Source organism: Ipomoea nil, unplaced genomic scaffold (genome assembly GCF_001879475.1).
Source record: "Ipomoea nil cultivar Tokyo-kokei standard unplaced genomic scaffold, Asagao_1.1 scaffold1286, whole genome shotgun sequence".
NCBI lineage: Eukaryota > Viridiplantae > Streptophyta > Magnoliopsida > Solanales > Convolvulaceae > Ipomoea > Ipomoea nil.
The window spans coordinates 920,521-934,355 of record NW_017617714.1 but is presented as its reverse complement, the minus strand read 5'-3'; the positions used below and the strand labels follow the sequence as shown (position 1 = coordinate 934,355).

The following is a 13,835-nucleotide window of genomic DNA, read 5'->3' as shown; positions in this document are numbered from 1 at the left end:
ATTTGATCTCAGTTTGTGAAAGGGGGGAGACGATGTATTGGTCATCCTATGAAAAATCTGTAATGATTCCATCTTGGCCAAGGAAAGTGACATCCCTAGTGGAATTGATCAGGCAACTCATGAAGGCAATGTAAGCTGAGAAGTGTGTTCGAATGTACTGGGATCACTGTTCCAGTGCGATGCAGTTGATAAAGGGGGTGGTGGTGTAGTCATTGATGGCAATGGGCAGGATCTCAAGTTTGGATTTTTTGAAATTTATTTCCAGGAAGCTGTTTGCTTTTACTGGCCTGATCTTGATTCCAGATTTTTGAAGTAGCCTCACGCATTGGATTGATTGATCTGAATATGGTGATGTGTGTGTCATTGGTCGTTGGTTTACAATAGATGACAGATAGCTTGATTAAACCAAATCAAGGAGATGTTTGGGTTCTGGAGTAACGAATAAATATTTGAGAATTTCTTGATTCCTCCTTAGCAATGGCACCAGAGCTCGAGGTATTGCACATAAGAAATATAATTAATTACGCTTTGATACAAGATGGTATCTGATAGCGGTCTGATTCTTTGGGAGCCTAGGTTGTGGATTTTTTGACATAGGAAATAGAATTGATTAGGCTCTGGTACAAGATAGTATTAGAGCGGTAAGAACCTTTGGGAGTCTCTGGTAAACATTTGAGGATAGCAGCATGTATGAGAGTCTAACCAATTCTATTTCCTATTAACGAGATGTTTAGGTTCTGCCGTAATTAGTACACATTTGAGGATTTCTTGATCCTTCCTTGGCAATGCAAGATTGAAGAATTTCAATGCAAGAAATTCTAGTGAATCACTCTTCATAAAATCATACATCATTTCAAGAATGAAAAATGGGAGTTGATTCTCATGCTTCAGTCGGTCCCTGGTGACAATTGGAATAGAGAGGGTGGGTTCATCTTCTTGGCTTGTGTATACATACAACATATACCCTAGAATGAAGCAGCTATCCAATATCATCATCTCAGCAATGTCCTTGCTTGAAATTGAAATTGGCTCAGAGTAGCATATTCCTGCGCTTCTTTCCAAGTCTGGCATGGATCTAATGATCCTGTCTAGATCATTCCCGTTTCTCATGGTGAAGCACAAGATATAGTCAAGAAAGCTCCATTCGTAGTTCTCAAATTCGAAAACCTTGTCCCTGCCACGATGGTAAGGCCCGATAGATACGATCTCAGTCGCTTTGGTGTCAGTGTTGACCTCTGTGAGGCTAGGAGGCACTTTAATTTGTATATGCATTCATAACTTTTGCCACTTGTTGTCCTCTGAAGAAAATTATTATCCTCATTTCCAGTCGAATGTGGATCCGGGCTAACGCTTCCGCTTCAATCCTACTTTCAATGTCTTTACTAGTGCGTTGCACGAAATAAATTTGTTATAATATTTTAAGAATATTTGGATCGATATACAATTATATAAATTATAACAACGAATATTTTATAGTGCAATTGATGAAATGAGTTGGATAGATTATGTTTTTTGACGTTATCCTTGCTTGATTTTGATTTATACAATTAAAATTTATAAAGTTAATTGACAAATAGGTCTAATAGTGCAATTGATGAAATGAGTTTGGACAAAATTTGATTGATTGATTAGATTAATAGTAAAATACTGGCATGTAATTTTAATCTAAATTATTAATAACCGATTTTTTTTTTCTTTGCAAAATCTTCCTTATATTCATATGCATTAGATTAATAGTAAAATAACGTGTAGAAATAATTTTAGTACATTATAGCTTCTCGAATTACAGATTCTTATCCATTATTTTTCTCTTTTTACTGCTAACCTTATTATTATTAAGTGCTTGGGCGGAAATTTAAAAAGGAGGATTTTGTTTTAAATAATAGTATAGAAGTATAGATTATTAATAACTGATTATTTTTCCTTTTTTTTTTATTGCAAAATCTTCCTTATATTAATTAGCTTAATAGTAAAATAACGTCCGGTAATTTTAATCTAAATTATTAATAACTGATCCTTTTTCATTTTTTTCCCAAAATTTTCCTTATATTTATATTCAATAGATTAATAGTAAATAACATGTAGAAATAATTTTAGAACATTATGGCTTCTCGAATTACAGATTTTTATCCATTATTTTTCCTTTTTTACTCCTAACCTTATTATTATTAAGTGTTTGGGCGGCAAGTTAAAAATGATGATTTTTTTAATAATATTATTGATTGATTAGATTAATAGTTAAATAACGCCCTGTAATTTTAATCTAAATTATTAATAACTGTTTCCAAATTTTTTGTTGTAAAATCTTCCTTATATTCATATTCATTATATTAATAGTAAAATAACCCTGTAATAGTCCATTGACTATAGAAAAATTACCAATTTGGTCCCGAGTTAATGGATGTCTAACAGCAAAATAAATGAAAGATCAAATTACTTAACATTTTCAAAGTCAAGAACTTAATTGGGCACAAAATAATCGAGGTCCAAATTGATAATTTTACAATAATCGAGAAACCATTTCAGAATAAACTCTTGTTATTATTATACTGGGTGCATTCCTTCTGTTTGCATGTTTGCACAGGAAGTCCAGTCCGAGTGCACCATATAGTCGTGCTTTGACGCGAACTAGATTTCCCGTGCAAACATGCAAATAGAAGGAAATGCACCGAGTATAATATATATACATTATAAATGGAATTAACACAAATTATATCATGATTGAAGTAAACATTGGATTATGGACCCTGATACAAAATAAAGTCATTTTTGCTTAAATGAGTGCAACCTTAAAAAAAAAAAAAAACTCTTCCTTTTGTTTAGTCAACATTTACCTTTGCAGTGTGTGCATAATTTTAACTGTTTGTACATAATTTGTTAACTATAAATGTATCATGTTAAGTAATTTTAACATTGTTTTAATTCCATAATGTACAAAGTGTAACTAAATAAACTAAAAAATAAATGTTCATAAGTTGAGAATTTCACATGTAATCATGATTATGATATAGTTTTAAGAGACATTTTGTTTAATACAAGAGCGAAGTTATAAAACTTGTTTATTGGGGGCGAAAAATTAAATAACTTCAAAACGTGATAAACAATATTTATGATAAAATATGAAATGGTGGGGATAAATTGCGTACTATCTCTATTAATATGATATTCATAAGCACTTTTTATTTTAATTAATTCGGTATAAGTATTTTTAGATTAATTTGAACACAATAGTACATAATTAAAACTTCTAAATTTCATTGACTAGATAATTCATAACAAATAAATTTCCTTTTACAATATTTTTCATAATTGAATTAAAAAACATATTTTGTATTATTAATTAATCAATTTAAATAATGTTTTAAAAATTCTAATGAGAAGTGTTGGGAGTGACAAAAACGTATTAGGTCAAAACGAAGTTAGCAACCGATTACGGCTAATTTGCATTAAATTCGTTTTCTATGTGTACTTTTTTAGAAGGTGGTATTGATTAAAAGTGGACTGTGTACTGATTTTTTCACCTTTTTAAATTTAAGTGATCCTAATTTTGTCGAATTAATTTTTTTTTTTTTTAAATTTTGAACTAGTTAGTTATAAACAATTTAAATAGATTAATCTCATTGAGGTTCTTGTTAAATTTCGCTAAAGATCACAAAGAGAGTTTCACTCAAAACATCGAGCTTTACTTTGAATCAAAGATGTAGGGGAGGAAAGGCATATTATTATGTCGACCATGGACAGGGCTGGCCCTAGGCAAGGGCAAGTTGGGCCCTTGCCCAGGCCCATGTTGGGAGGGGGCCCACCCTCACCCCACCCCACCCCTAGGCCCCATCCCTTTTGTGTATGTATAGTGTGTGTATATATAGAGTTGAGTTCAGGTGCGGTTGCGCCTTTCCGTACGGTCAGTACGGTTGCACCAATAGTTATGCAAATATATACTATCAACATTAGGGAATGCACAACAAAAAAACGTATAAATTATGTACGCATCACCAAAAATACATCATTAGGTATGAATAAAAGCACCACACAGTGTTTGGAAATGCACCATTAGGGGTGTGGAGTTATATGGTGTTTTTTTGGATGTGTTGTGTATTTTTTACATTTCATTGTTGTGTATTTTCCTACACTATTGATGCATTCTTCAAACGGCTGCACAGCCGCACGGGAGAGCGTTGTCGCATTTAAGCAAACTTCTATATATATATATATATATATATATATATATATATATATATATATATATATATATATAAATCACACTTTTAATAAATTTTTCTCTACACTCGAGTAATTTAATACTTATATTCTTTGCATGTATTTTTTTGTGAGCTTTATGACTTATGAATTATAAGATTATTTAACTTGATTAATTAATTTATATGAAATATATTTTGTGATTCACTTATGGAAAAACCAAATTAGAAAATATTTTTTTTTTTAATTTTTTATGAATGATCTAGACAATGTAATTTAAAAGATTCTATGATTTGTTATCGTATTTAAATTACTCTAGAAAAACTTGAATTGAAATTGATATAGCTAAAAGAAAAAGTATTTTTAAATATCATATCGGTATAGAATATGTGTGATTTAAACTGTGTTTTCAATTCAAACCATTTTATCAATTAATTACGTGATATAAGGTGGTATTGGTAAAAAGTTGATTGTTTATTGTTATTTATTTATTTATTTATTTTAACTTAGGTGATCCTAATTTCGTCGAATTATTTTTTAATCATGATTTTAAAGTCAGACAACACACTAATTACGCTAAGACCCGAGAAGCGAATTTTTTTTTTTCTTCTGAACTAGTTAGTTATAAACAATTTAAATAGATTAATCTCATTGTGGATCTTGTTAAGTTTTCGTAAAGATTTCAAGGAGAGTTTCACTCAAAACAACGAACTTTTTTTTTTAAATCAAAGATGTTGTGGAGGAAAGACAAATTATTATGTGGACCATTATAAATACATTTTTAATGTATTAAAAGTACATTATTTAAATAATGAAGGTACAAAATAATGTACTTTTAATACTTAAATAATATAATTCCCCGAATAAAAGATACATTTTTAATATATTAAAAATATATTATTTATGTAATGAATATAGATTATTTGATAGTATATAAAATAATGTACTTTTTATTTATAGTTCACACAGTTGCCTGGACCATAACGATGGGAGGAAATTAGTAGGCTGTTTTAACTGAGGAACAAAATAAAGACATCACTGCCAAATCAAAGGGCTAATTGTAGTATTTGATATAATTTGAGTGGTAGAAAGCATTGCGAGGAGATTGATTTTATGATGAAGAAAATTCCCAAAATAAACAAAACCTATTAAATATCCACCACACAGATTTCGCAGCTTAGCTTCTAGATCCTCTTGCCCATTCCAGAAGAAGAAGGGCTCAAAAACCAAACCTAATTGAACACTCACTCTCCTCTCTGCAAAATTGTTGGGAGGATTAAAATGGGCACAATTGTATACACAAGCCCTTGCCTTTGTTGGAAGATGTGCGCATCAGAACGACGGCGTTTCAGGGCAAGAGCCTCTGCATGCTCCAGTGAGGGCACTAAGAGTGACGAAGAATCCGAGAAGAAGTGTGGCATGGTTAATAGAAGGTTTGCTATGATTTCTGGAGCTTCAATGGTGTTGGGGTTTTCAGGAGAGGGATTAGCTGTTGTGAAACAGGGGCTTTTAGCAGGGAGGGTTCCTGGCCTCTCTGAACCAGATGAACAAGGTTAGCTTTTCTTCTTTCTCTCTTTCATACATGCAAAAGAATAGGATGGATTATTGTTACAGAGAAGGAGTCAGACCATCTACACAAAAAGAGGATCACTAAACCACCTCTCAAGCTGCATGACTATGTCTGTTCCTAAATTATAGCTTTTGGACTTTGTCTTTAATTATTTTCATTTATTCTGGTCATTAAATAAAAACTAGTAACTGTAGGCAGTTAGTAGGAAGTTTGTTAACATTAGCTTGTATATATAAAGTAGAAATAAAATGAAGGGACATCATCCTGGATTTAAGAAATTCTCTCATCTTCTTCTGGTGCTCTCTTCTCTCTCTATAGTTTCTTTTCTGGAGGTCTCCACCCTCGAAAGTGGAAAATAACAGCAATACAAACAACCAAAAAAGTTCCCTAACATTTGGTGCTTTCATTGAGAGTGGCCAACATGACCAACGACGGAGCGCAGACCCGTCACCGAGCTCTGGAGGAGCAGATCGGACAGCTTCGTGAGGCCCACCAACAAGCCACGGAGGAGTTTCGGCAAGCTTTGGCAGTCCAAAACCGGGCTCTCACCGAGGCTCTACATACTGCAGTGGCAGACTTGGCACTACGGATCAATCAAGCCCCGGGGTCACCGGCCGCGTCAACTTCGACCCAGCGCGCCAACCCCTTCACGGCAGGCCAAAACGCGGGCACGGCACCACCACGGCTTCCCCGTTGCGATCTGTCTACCTTCGACGGAACCAATCCGTTGGACTGGATATTTCAGGCTGACAAATACTTTAGCCTGTGGGAGGTTGCAGAAGAACAAAAGTTAGATGTTGCAAGTTTCTGCATGACTGGACAAGCTCTCTCGTGGTTCCAATGGATGCATCGAAACCAGCAATTGTCCTCTTGGAGGGCGTTCGCTACAGCTCTTGAACAACGCTTCGGCCCTTCCTCGTATGTGAACCACCGGGCGACACTGTTCAAGCTCACCCAGAAAACTACTGTTGCAGCTTACCAATCCGAGTTTGAAACCATTAGTAATCGGGTTACCGACCTACCTCCCGAAGCTTTACTTGATTGTTTCATATCTGGTCTAAAGCCCGCGATTCAGGGCGAGTTAGCCATCTACAAACCCCCTACTCTGTGCGATGCTATCGCCATGGCCAAATTGGTCGAAGACAAACATCGTGATACACGACTCTTCAACCCGAAACCAGTTTCTTGGAGGTATCCCAACCACGAACCCAACAACCCGCCAGCCTCTCGCCCTCCTACTACACCACCATTGCTACCATTGCCGGCTCCCGCGAACCAGAACGCAAACTCCAGAACATCCCTACCGATCAAGCGAATGACAGCTGCCGAACTCCAAGCCCGTCGAGCACAGGGATTGTGTTATAACTGTGACGAACGGTTCAGGCCGGGTCACCGGTGCCAAACAAAACCATTTTTATTACTCTTGTCCGATGATCAAATTGACGCTAATGGTGAGGAAGAAAACCCCGAAACATTCGACGTAGACGAGAGCGTTGAGCAGCAAGCCACGGTACCAGAGGTTCCAGAGATTTCACTGCATGCTTTGGGCGGTACCCCAGGTCCGCGAACTTTCCGGTTGGCAGCTAGCATAGACGGACGGGAATTTACCGTGTTGATCGATACCGGTAGCTCCCATAACTACCTACAGCCGAGGTTAGCTCATTATCTTCATCTTCCGGTAGACAAAACGACACGCTTTATGGTCTCAGTGGGAAATGGTGAACGGCTCCAGAGCGAAGGGATGTGTTTGACTGTGCCATTTGTCATGCAAGGCGCTGAGTTCGAAGCTGATTTTCACGTCCTGGAGTTTTCAGGTGCGGATGCAATTCTTGGTGTTCATTGGTTGGAAGGACTAGGGCGTATTGTTACAGACCATAAAAACTTGACGATGGAGTTTGAATACAAGGGGAAGCGGGTCAAGTTGGAAGGCACGGCCACGCCTGGCACTACGGCGGTCACCTGCCACCAGTTGACGAGACTCTCCCAAACTAAAGCTATATCACAGTGTTTCCTACTACTTCCAAAAACAACCCACCCTGAAAGTTCCTTCCCGGGGGTCCATCACGACGTACACGATCTCCTGAACCAGTTTTCAGATGTTTTTTGCGTCCCTAAAGGGTTACCACCAAATAGAGATTCCAATCATAACATTACCCTTCTACCCCACTCAAAGCCAGTAAATGTTCGGCCATATCGCTACCCGCACTTCCAGAAGGACGAAATTGAGCGCCAGGTACAAGCAATGCTACAAGAACACATCATCCAACCGTCCACCAACCCCTTTTCTTCGCCGGTTCTACTGGTTAAAAAAAAAGACGGCACTTGGCGATTTTGTGTTGACTATCGGGCACTCAATGCCATCACCGTCCGTGACCGGTTCCCAATGCCGTCCGTGGATGAGTTGCTAGATGAGTTACATGGGGCAGCAGTATTCTCGAAACTGGATTTGCGTAGTGGATATTTTCAGATACGAGTTCATCCACCGGACGTTCCCAAGACCGCTTTTAGAACTCATGAAGGCCATTATGAATTCCTCGTGATGCCTTTTGGGTTGTCTAATGCGCCGGCAACGTTTCAAGCCACTATAAACGCGGTTTTCAAACCGTACCTGCGAAAATTTGTCCTAGTGTTCATCGATGACATCCTGGTCTACAGTCGTTCCATGCCTGAACACATTCGTCATCTTCGGGCTGTCTTAGAAGTCTTACGCCAGCACCAACTTTATGCAAAATTTTCCAAGTGCGAATTCGGTCAGAATAGGCTGGAATACCTTGGCCATTTCGTGTCGGTGAATGGCGTTCATGTGGACCCATCCAAGATTCAAACGGTGGAGAATTGGCCCAAGCCGCGGTCGATAACTGAGGTACGGGGGTTCCTTGGACTTACCGGTTATTATAGACGGTTTGTGCGTGGGTATGCTTCTATTGCTGGACCGTTAACAGACTTGCTTAAAAAAGGGGGTTTCACGTGGGGGTCTGCTGCGGATAAGTCCTTCCGCGACTTGAAAGATGCTATGACTAGTGTTCCAGTGCTCCGTCTTCCAGATTTTAGCCAACCATTTACGGTGGAAACTGACGCTTCAGGAAGCGCAGTTGGCGCTATTCTGTCGCAGGAAGGCCACCCGATAGCCTATTATAGCAAAAAGTTACCGCCTCGTTATCAAGGCGCTTCGGCTTATAGTCGCGAGATGTATGCGATCACGGCAACTGTGAAGCGTTGGAGATCCTATTTGTTGGGGAGGCCATTTACAATCATCACTGATCACCAAAGTCTGAAGCAATTATTGTCCCAAACTATTCAGACCCCGGAACAACAGCGTTGGTTAACTAAATTATTGGGTTTTGATTTCAGCATTGAATACAAAGCTGGGATAGACAATCGCGGTCCGGATGCTCTATCCCGATGGACTTCGGAGGCAACTGCGGGGTTGCTAACCATCGTGGTCACCACGACCACGTTACTCTCCGACATTAAAAATGCTTTGACTTCCGACCCAACGGCGCGGGCCATTATCGCCAAACTGGGGTCAGCCGATGACGTGGACTCCAAGTTTTCCATGCAGAACGAAATTCTTTACTACACCGGCAAGGTGTATGTGCCAGCCGTGCAGGAGTTACGGCACAAACTGCTAGAGTTGTTCCATGGTTCGTTGATCGGGGGCCATTCTGGAGAACACAAAACTTACACCCGATTAGCAGCTGAGTTTTACTGGCCTAAGATGCGCCTCGATGTTCAACGACATGTCAAGGATTGCTCTATCTGTCAACAAATTAAACCGGAGAATTTTTGCCCGAAAGGGTTGTTACAGCCGTTGCCGATCCCTTTCCAGGTCTGGGAAGACATCTCTATGGATTTTGTCACGTCATTACCATCTTCGAATGGCAAAACTGTTATCTGGGTTATTGTCGACCGTTTGTCTAAATACGGCCACTTTTGTGCCTTACCTGAGGGGTTGACGGCGCCGAAATTGGCAGAGTATTTTGTTCGTGAGTATGTCCGACTCCATGGTTTTCCTCGTTCTATTATCTCTGACCGCGATCCTTTGTTCATCAGTATGTTTTGGAAGGAACTTTTTCGCTTACAAGGTACGAACCTGAAGCACAGTACGGCTTACCACCCTCAAACGGATGGACAAACGGAAGTGCTCAACCGGTGTCTCGAAATGTACTTACGAGCTTTTGTCAGCGACTATCCGACTAGGTGGGTGCAAACTCTGCCTTGGGCGGAGTATTGGTATAACACCAGTATACACAGTGCTACAGGTTTCTCCCCTTTTCAAGTTGTCTATGGGAGGCCTCCTCCACCACTTATCGGGTATTCAAGTGACACCACGCCGATTGACTCACTAAACACATCCCTACTTGACCGCGAAACCTTGTTAGCTGCGCTCAAACTCAACCTTCAACGAGCTCAGGAACGAATGCGGGTTCAATCTAATCGGCACCGTCGTGACAAAGAATTTGCAGTTGATAATTGGGTATATGTCAAATTGCAGCCATATCGCCAAGGTTCTGTCGCCCAGCGGCGTAACAACAAGTTAGCAAAACGTTTTTTTGGCCCGTACCGTAGTCTGGCACGAGTGGGCAATGTTGCCTATAAGTTGGCATTACCTGCCACTGCATGCATCCACCCGGTGTTCCACGTCTCGCTTTTAAAGCTTTGTCCAAATCCCGGTGCGGCGACGCCTGTCCAGCCCCCCGCCTCAGCAGCTCACTTTCCAACTCCTCTGCGTATACTTGATCGGCGGATGGTGGCGGAGAATAAGCAGAAGCTACAACAAGTTTTGGTACAGTGGGACCAGTCATCACCCTCTGAAGCTACTTGGGAATACTGGGTTCCATTCCACGAGACCTTTCCACACATTAGCCTTGAGGACAAGGCTGTTTCTGATGGGGAGCGTAATGTTACAGAGAAGGAGTCAGACCATCTACACAAAAAGAGGATCACACGACCACCTCTCAAGCTGCATGACTATGTCTGTTCCTAAATTATAGCTTTTGGACTTTGTCTTTAATTATTTTCATTTATTCTGGTCATTAAATAAAAACTAGTAACTGTAGGCAGTTTAGTAGGAAGTTTGTTAACATTAGCTTGTATATATAAAGTAGAAATAAAATGAAGGGACATCATCCTGGATTTAAGAAATTCTCTCATCTTCTTCTGGTGCTCTCTTCTCTCTCTATAGTTTCTTTTCTGGAGGTCTCCACCCTCGAAAGTGGAAAATAACAGCAATACAAACAACCAAAAAAGTTCCCTAACAATTATTATGTATATTTTTTCTTTGAAACGATCATAATTCTTTATAAGGTAGTATCTCTTTTTCAACCCAAAGAATCAATGCCCCTATTAGGGTTGGATCATCCCCATTTATGGTAACCGATTTGGTCACCCTACATAGTAGTTGGCATGTATATATACATTCCATACATTAAATAGGTTCTAATTTTCGAGTGATTTAGAGAGAAATTGGTAAGCAGATTTGAAACTAGATAAACAAAACTAGCTAAGTATAATTAATGACACATTGATATAATGTAAACCTAGCTAGCTAGTATATATGGTGTAGAACCCAGGTTGTAAAAATCCCACCTAGGCACCGAGTAATCGGCGCCTAGGCGCTAGGCGATTTTCCTCCTAGACTCCCGCCTAGAAAACCGGCCGCCTAGGCGACCGCCTAGCGCCTAATTCTGCCGCCTAGCGCCGAGTTAACCCAATTTCTGTCGAGTTAGCCGAGTTAACCCGGCCGACTCAACCTTGCTAATTTTTTTCATTTATATGACATATATATATATATATATATATATATATATATATATATATATATATATATATATATATATATATATGTATATGTATGTGAGTATGTATGTATGTATAATATGACATATATGCACCTACACACGTGCACTGTTTTTCCTTTTTTCAGTTAGCCGCCTAGGCCGCTTAGGCCCCGACTAGGCCGTCTAGGCGCTAGGCGCTACTCTACCGCCCGACTAGCGCCTTGCGCCTATTGCAACCATGTGTAGAACTCAAGCCTCTACTTGTTAATTGGTAAGATTTTCATTGAATCGATGTTGTGTCTTATGTATGTAAGGTTGATTATAATATGTAAAATGATACAATGTAATTCCGCGGACTGCATTCTATACTTTGGCTATGTTTGGCACAACTAGCTGAAAATCTAGTAACTAATTAGTTGAAATTAAAGTGTTTGGTAAAATTAGCTGTTGAATGATCTTAGCTTTGCACCATGCTTACTTCCCATCTTGTAGTTTTTTGGTTATCTAGTTGTCATATCCTCTTAACCAATTGGTGATAAGTAGGTGGATATTAACCATTTAACTATCTTCCATCTATCTTTCATTACGCCACGTCGGGCTGAACTTGGCTGACCCAGCTGACGTGTTAAAAGTCAATAGCTTATTTTGAAACGCTATTTGGGATGACATAGCGTCTATTTCAAAATATACTATTATTTTAAACTTCCTATGTTTTACCAAACAGGGTTTATAGCTCATTTCTAGCTTAAAATAAGTTCTACTAAACAGAGCCAATTATTATTACAAAAACTGCTCATCTTCACTAGACAAGAAAATGCTCAGGCAGGTTGGAGGACATACCGTAGACCGGATGATAAGTCTGGAGGGCACGGGGTTGGATGGAGTCCTATTATCCCTTACTCTTTCTCGGTGCCTCAAGAATGGGATGAGGTATGTATGAATCTCTGCTCTGCCAAAACATACATGCGAACAAACGCTCTTCAATTGGATAACTTCAGAAGAAAGCTTTCTTCTGACCGAAACAGGTCCCAGTTTCAATTGCTGATCTTGGAGGCACAGAGATTGACTTGAGATTTGCCAGCCCAAAAGAAGGACGCCTATTTGTAATCGTCGCCCCTGTGAAAAGATTTTCAGATAGTGAGCTTCCCATCTATCCCATTGTAGTTTCTTGATTCGATTCTCTTCTAATTCTGAGGCTAAGTTTTTGTCCAAAAAATTAAAGCTTTAGAACAAAGGAATGTATGATTGAGAAGTTATGTTAGCTTAAACATTATATCGTTGCTTCTGTGGCACAGCTCTTGGAGAGGATATCACCATAGAAGAAATTGGACCCCCGGAAAAAGTGATTAATGCGTTCGGGCCAGAAGTGATTGGAGAGAACGTCGAGGGGAAGGTGTTGAGCTCCGAAGTAACAGAAGATTCGGGGAGAAAATATTACCATTTCGAACTGGAGCCACCTCACGTTCTGATAACCGCAACTGCAGCTGGCAACCGCCTCTACTTGTTCAGTGTAACCGGAAATGGTACATATCCCATCCCTTTCCATCCCTGCACTTTTACCTCGCTCCATACCGTTTTTCTTTGTTTTGTGCTGAATGTGATATTCATTGATTGTCCATTGCCTCGCACTGGCAGGTCTTCAATGGAAGAGGCATTACAGTGATCTGAATAGGATCGCCCGATCTTTTAGGGTTATCTGAAATGTATATTGCCAGTCAAGGAAGAAGGAATTCCTATAATCTTGGCATATGAAGAGAGTTTGGGCTCTAGATTTCAGTTTTGAGTAACAATTAGTTTTGGCAATTCATGGTATCTCACTTGGTACATACTAAGAATTGAAGAAATCTTAGTACACTGCAATTTATATATTCATGCAGTTTAAGCTGTTATGCACAACCAGAATGCATTTTGTTTGCTTACCAATTCCAATCTTAGTTTCAGCACTTACTACAATTTTTTTTTTTTTTTTCCTTAATGGGTTAAGTCTAAAATTTACAGCTTCCTACTAATCGTTTATTCAACATTTATAAATTCTTACAACTTAACGTTAATACATATAAATATATAATGCATGAAGTAAGACTGTCAATTTTGTACATAACAAAGTATCCCTCTTAGAAGTAATATTTTCTTCCTCCACAATTGGAAATATTTAGATTTTTTATTGAGGGTTTTCAGTCAGAAACGAATGTTCCGACAACTATTGGTATCGACAAAAGTTTTTGTAAATTCGAAGTAATTGGAATTTTTAACTACTTTTATAGTGGACAAACGTCTTCGTTGCATAG

At 38.9% G+C, this 13,835-nt stretch overlaps 2 protein-coding genes across 3 annotated transcripts; one reads left to right on the top strand and one right to left on the bottom strand.

Annotated features, from left to right (window-relative positions):
* Window positions 1-708: 708 nt before the first annotated feature.
* LOC109184718 (UPF0481 protein At3g47200-like) lies at window positions 709-1,272 on the bottom strand. Its single transcript, XM_019334755.1, has one exon. It carries the CDS (start codon window positions 1,270-1,272, stop codon window positions 709-711), a length of 564 nt encoding a protein of 187 aa, XP_019190300.1.
* A 3,992-nt stretch (window positions 1,273-5,264) lies between these two features.
* On the top strand, window positions 5,265-13,500 carry LOC109184687 (psbP domain-containing protein 4, chloroplastic). 2 transcript variants are annotated; one of them, XM_019334714.1, is made up of 5 exons: window positions 5,265-5,749; window positions 12,374-12,477; window positions 12,573-12,684; window positions 12,843-13,070; window positions 13,183-13,500. In XM_019334714.1, the coding sequence occupies exons 1-5, from the start codon at window positions 5,479-5,481 to the stop codon at window positions 13,245-13,247; spliced, it is 780 nt and encodes a 259-aa protein (XP_019190259.1). In that variant the 5' UTR covers window positions 5,265-5,478; the 3' UTR covers window positions 13,248-13,500. The 2 variants fall into 2 exon arrangements, with proteins under 2 accessions (XP_019190259.1, XP_019190260.1); XM_019334715.1 differs by having other exon boundaries at window positions 5,274-5,749; window positions 12,370-12,477.
* The last annotated feature ends 335 nt before the right edge of the window (window positions 13,501-13,835 follow it).

Bases quoted from the DNA above. Each gene is read 5' to 3' on its own strand.
- LOC109184687 (XM_019334714.1), top strand. From the start codon at position 5,479: ATGGGCACAATTGTATACACAAGCCCTTGCCTTTGTTGGAAGATGTGC. The intron at 12,478-12,572 runs GTATGTATGAAT...TGACCGAAACAG, and splicing joins TGCCTCAAGAATGGGATGAG to GTCCCAGTTTCAATTGCTGA. The intron at 12,685-12,842 runs GTGAGCTTCCCA...TCTGTGGCACAG, and splicing joins TGTGAAAAGATTTTCAGATA to CTCTTGGAGAGGATATCACC.
- LOC109184718 (XM_019334755.1), bottom strand. From the start codon at position 1,272: ATGCATATACAAATTAAAGTGCCTCCTAGCCTCACAGAGGTCAACACT.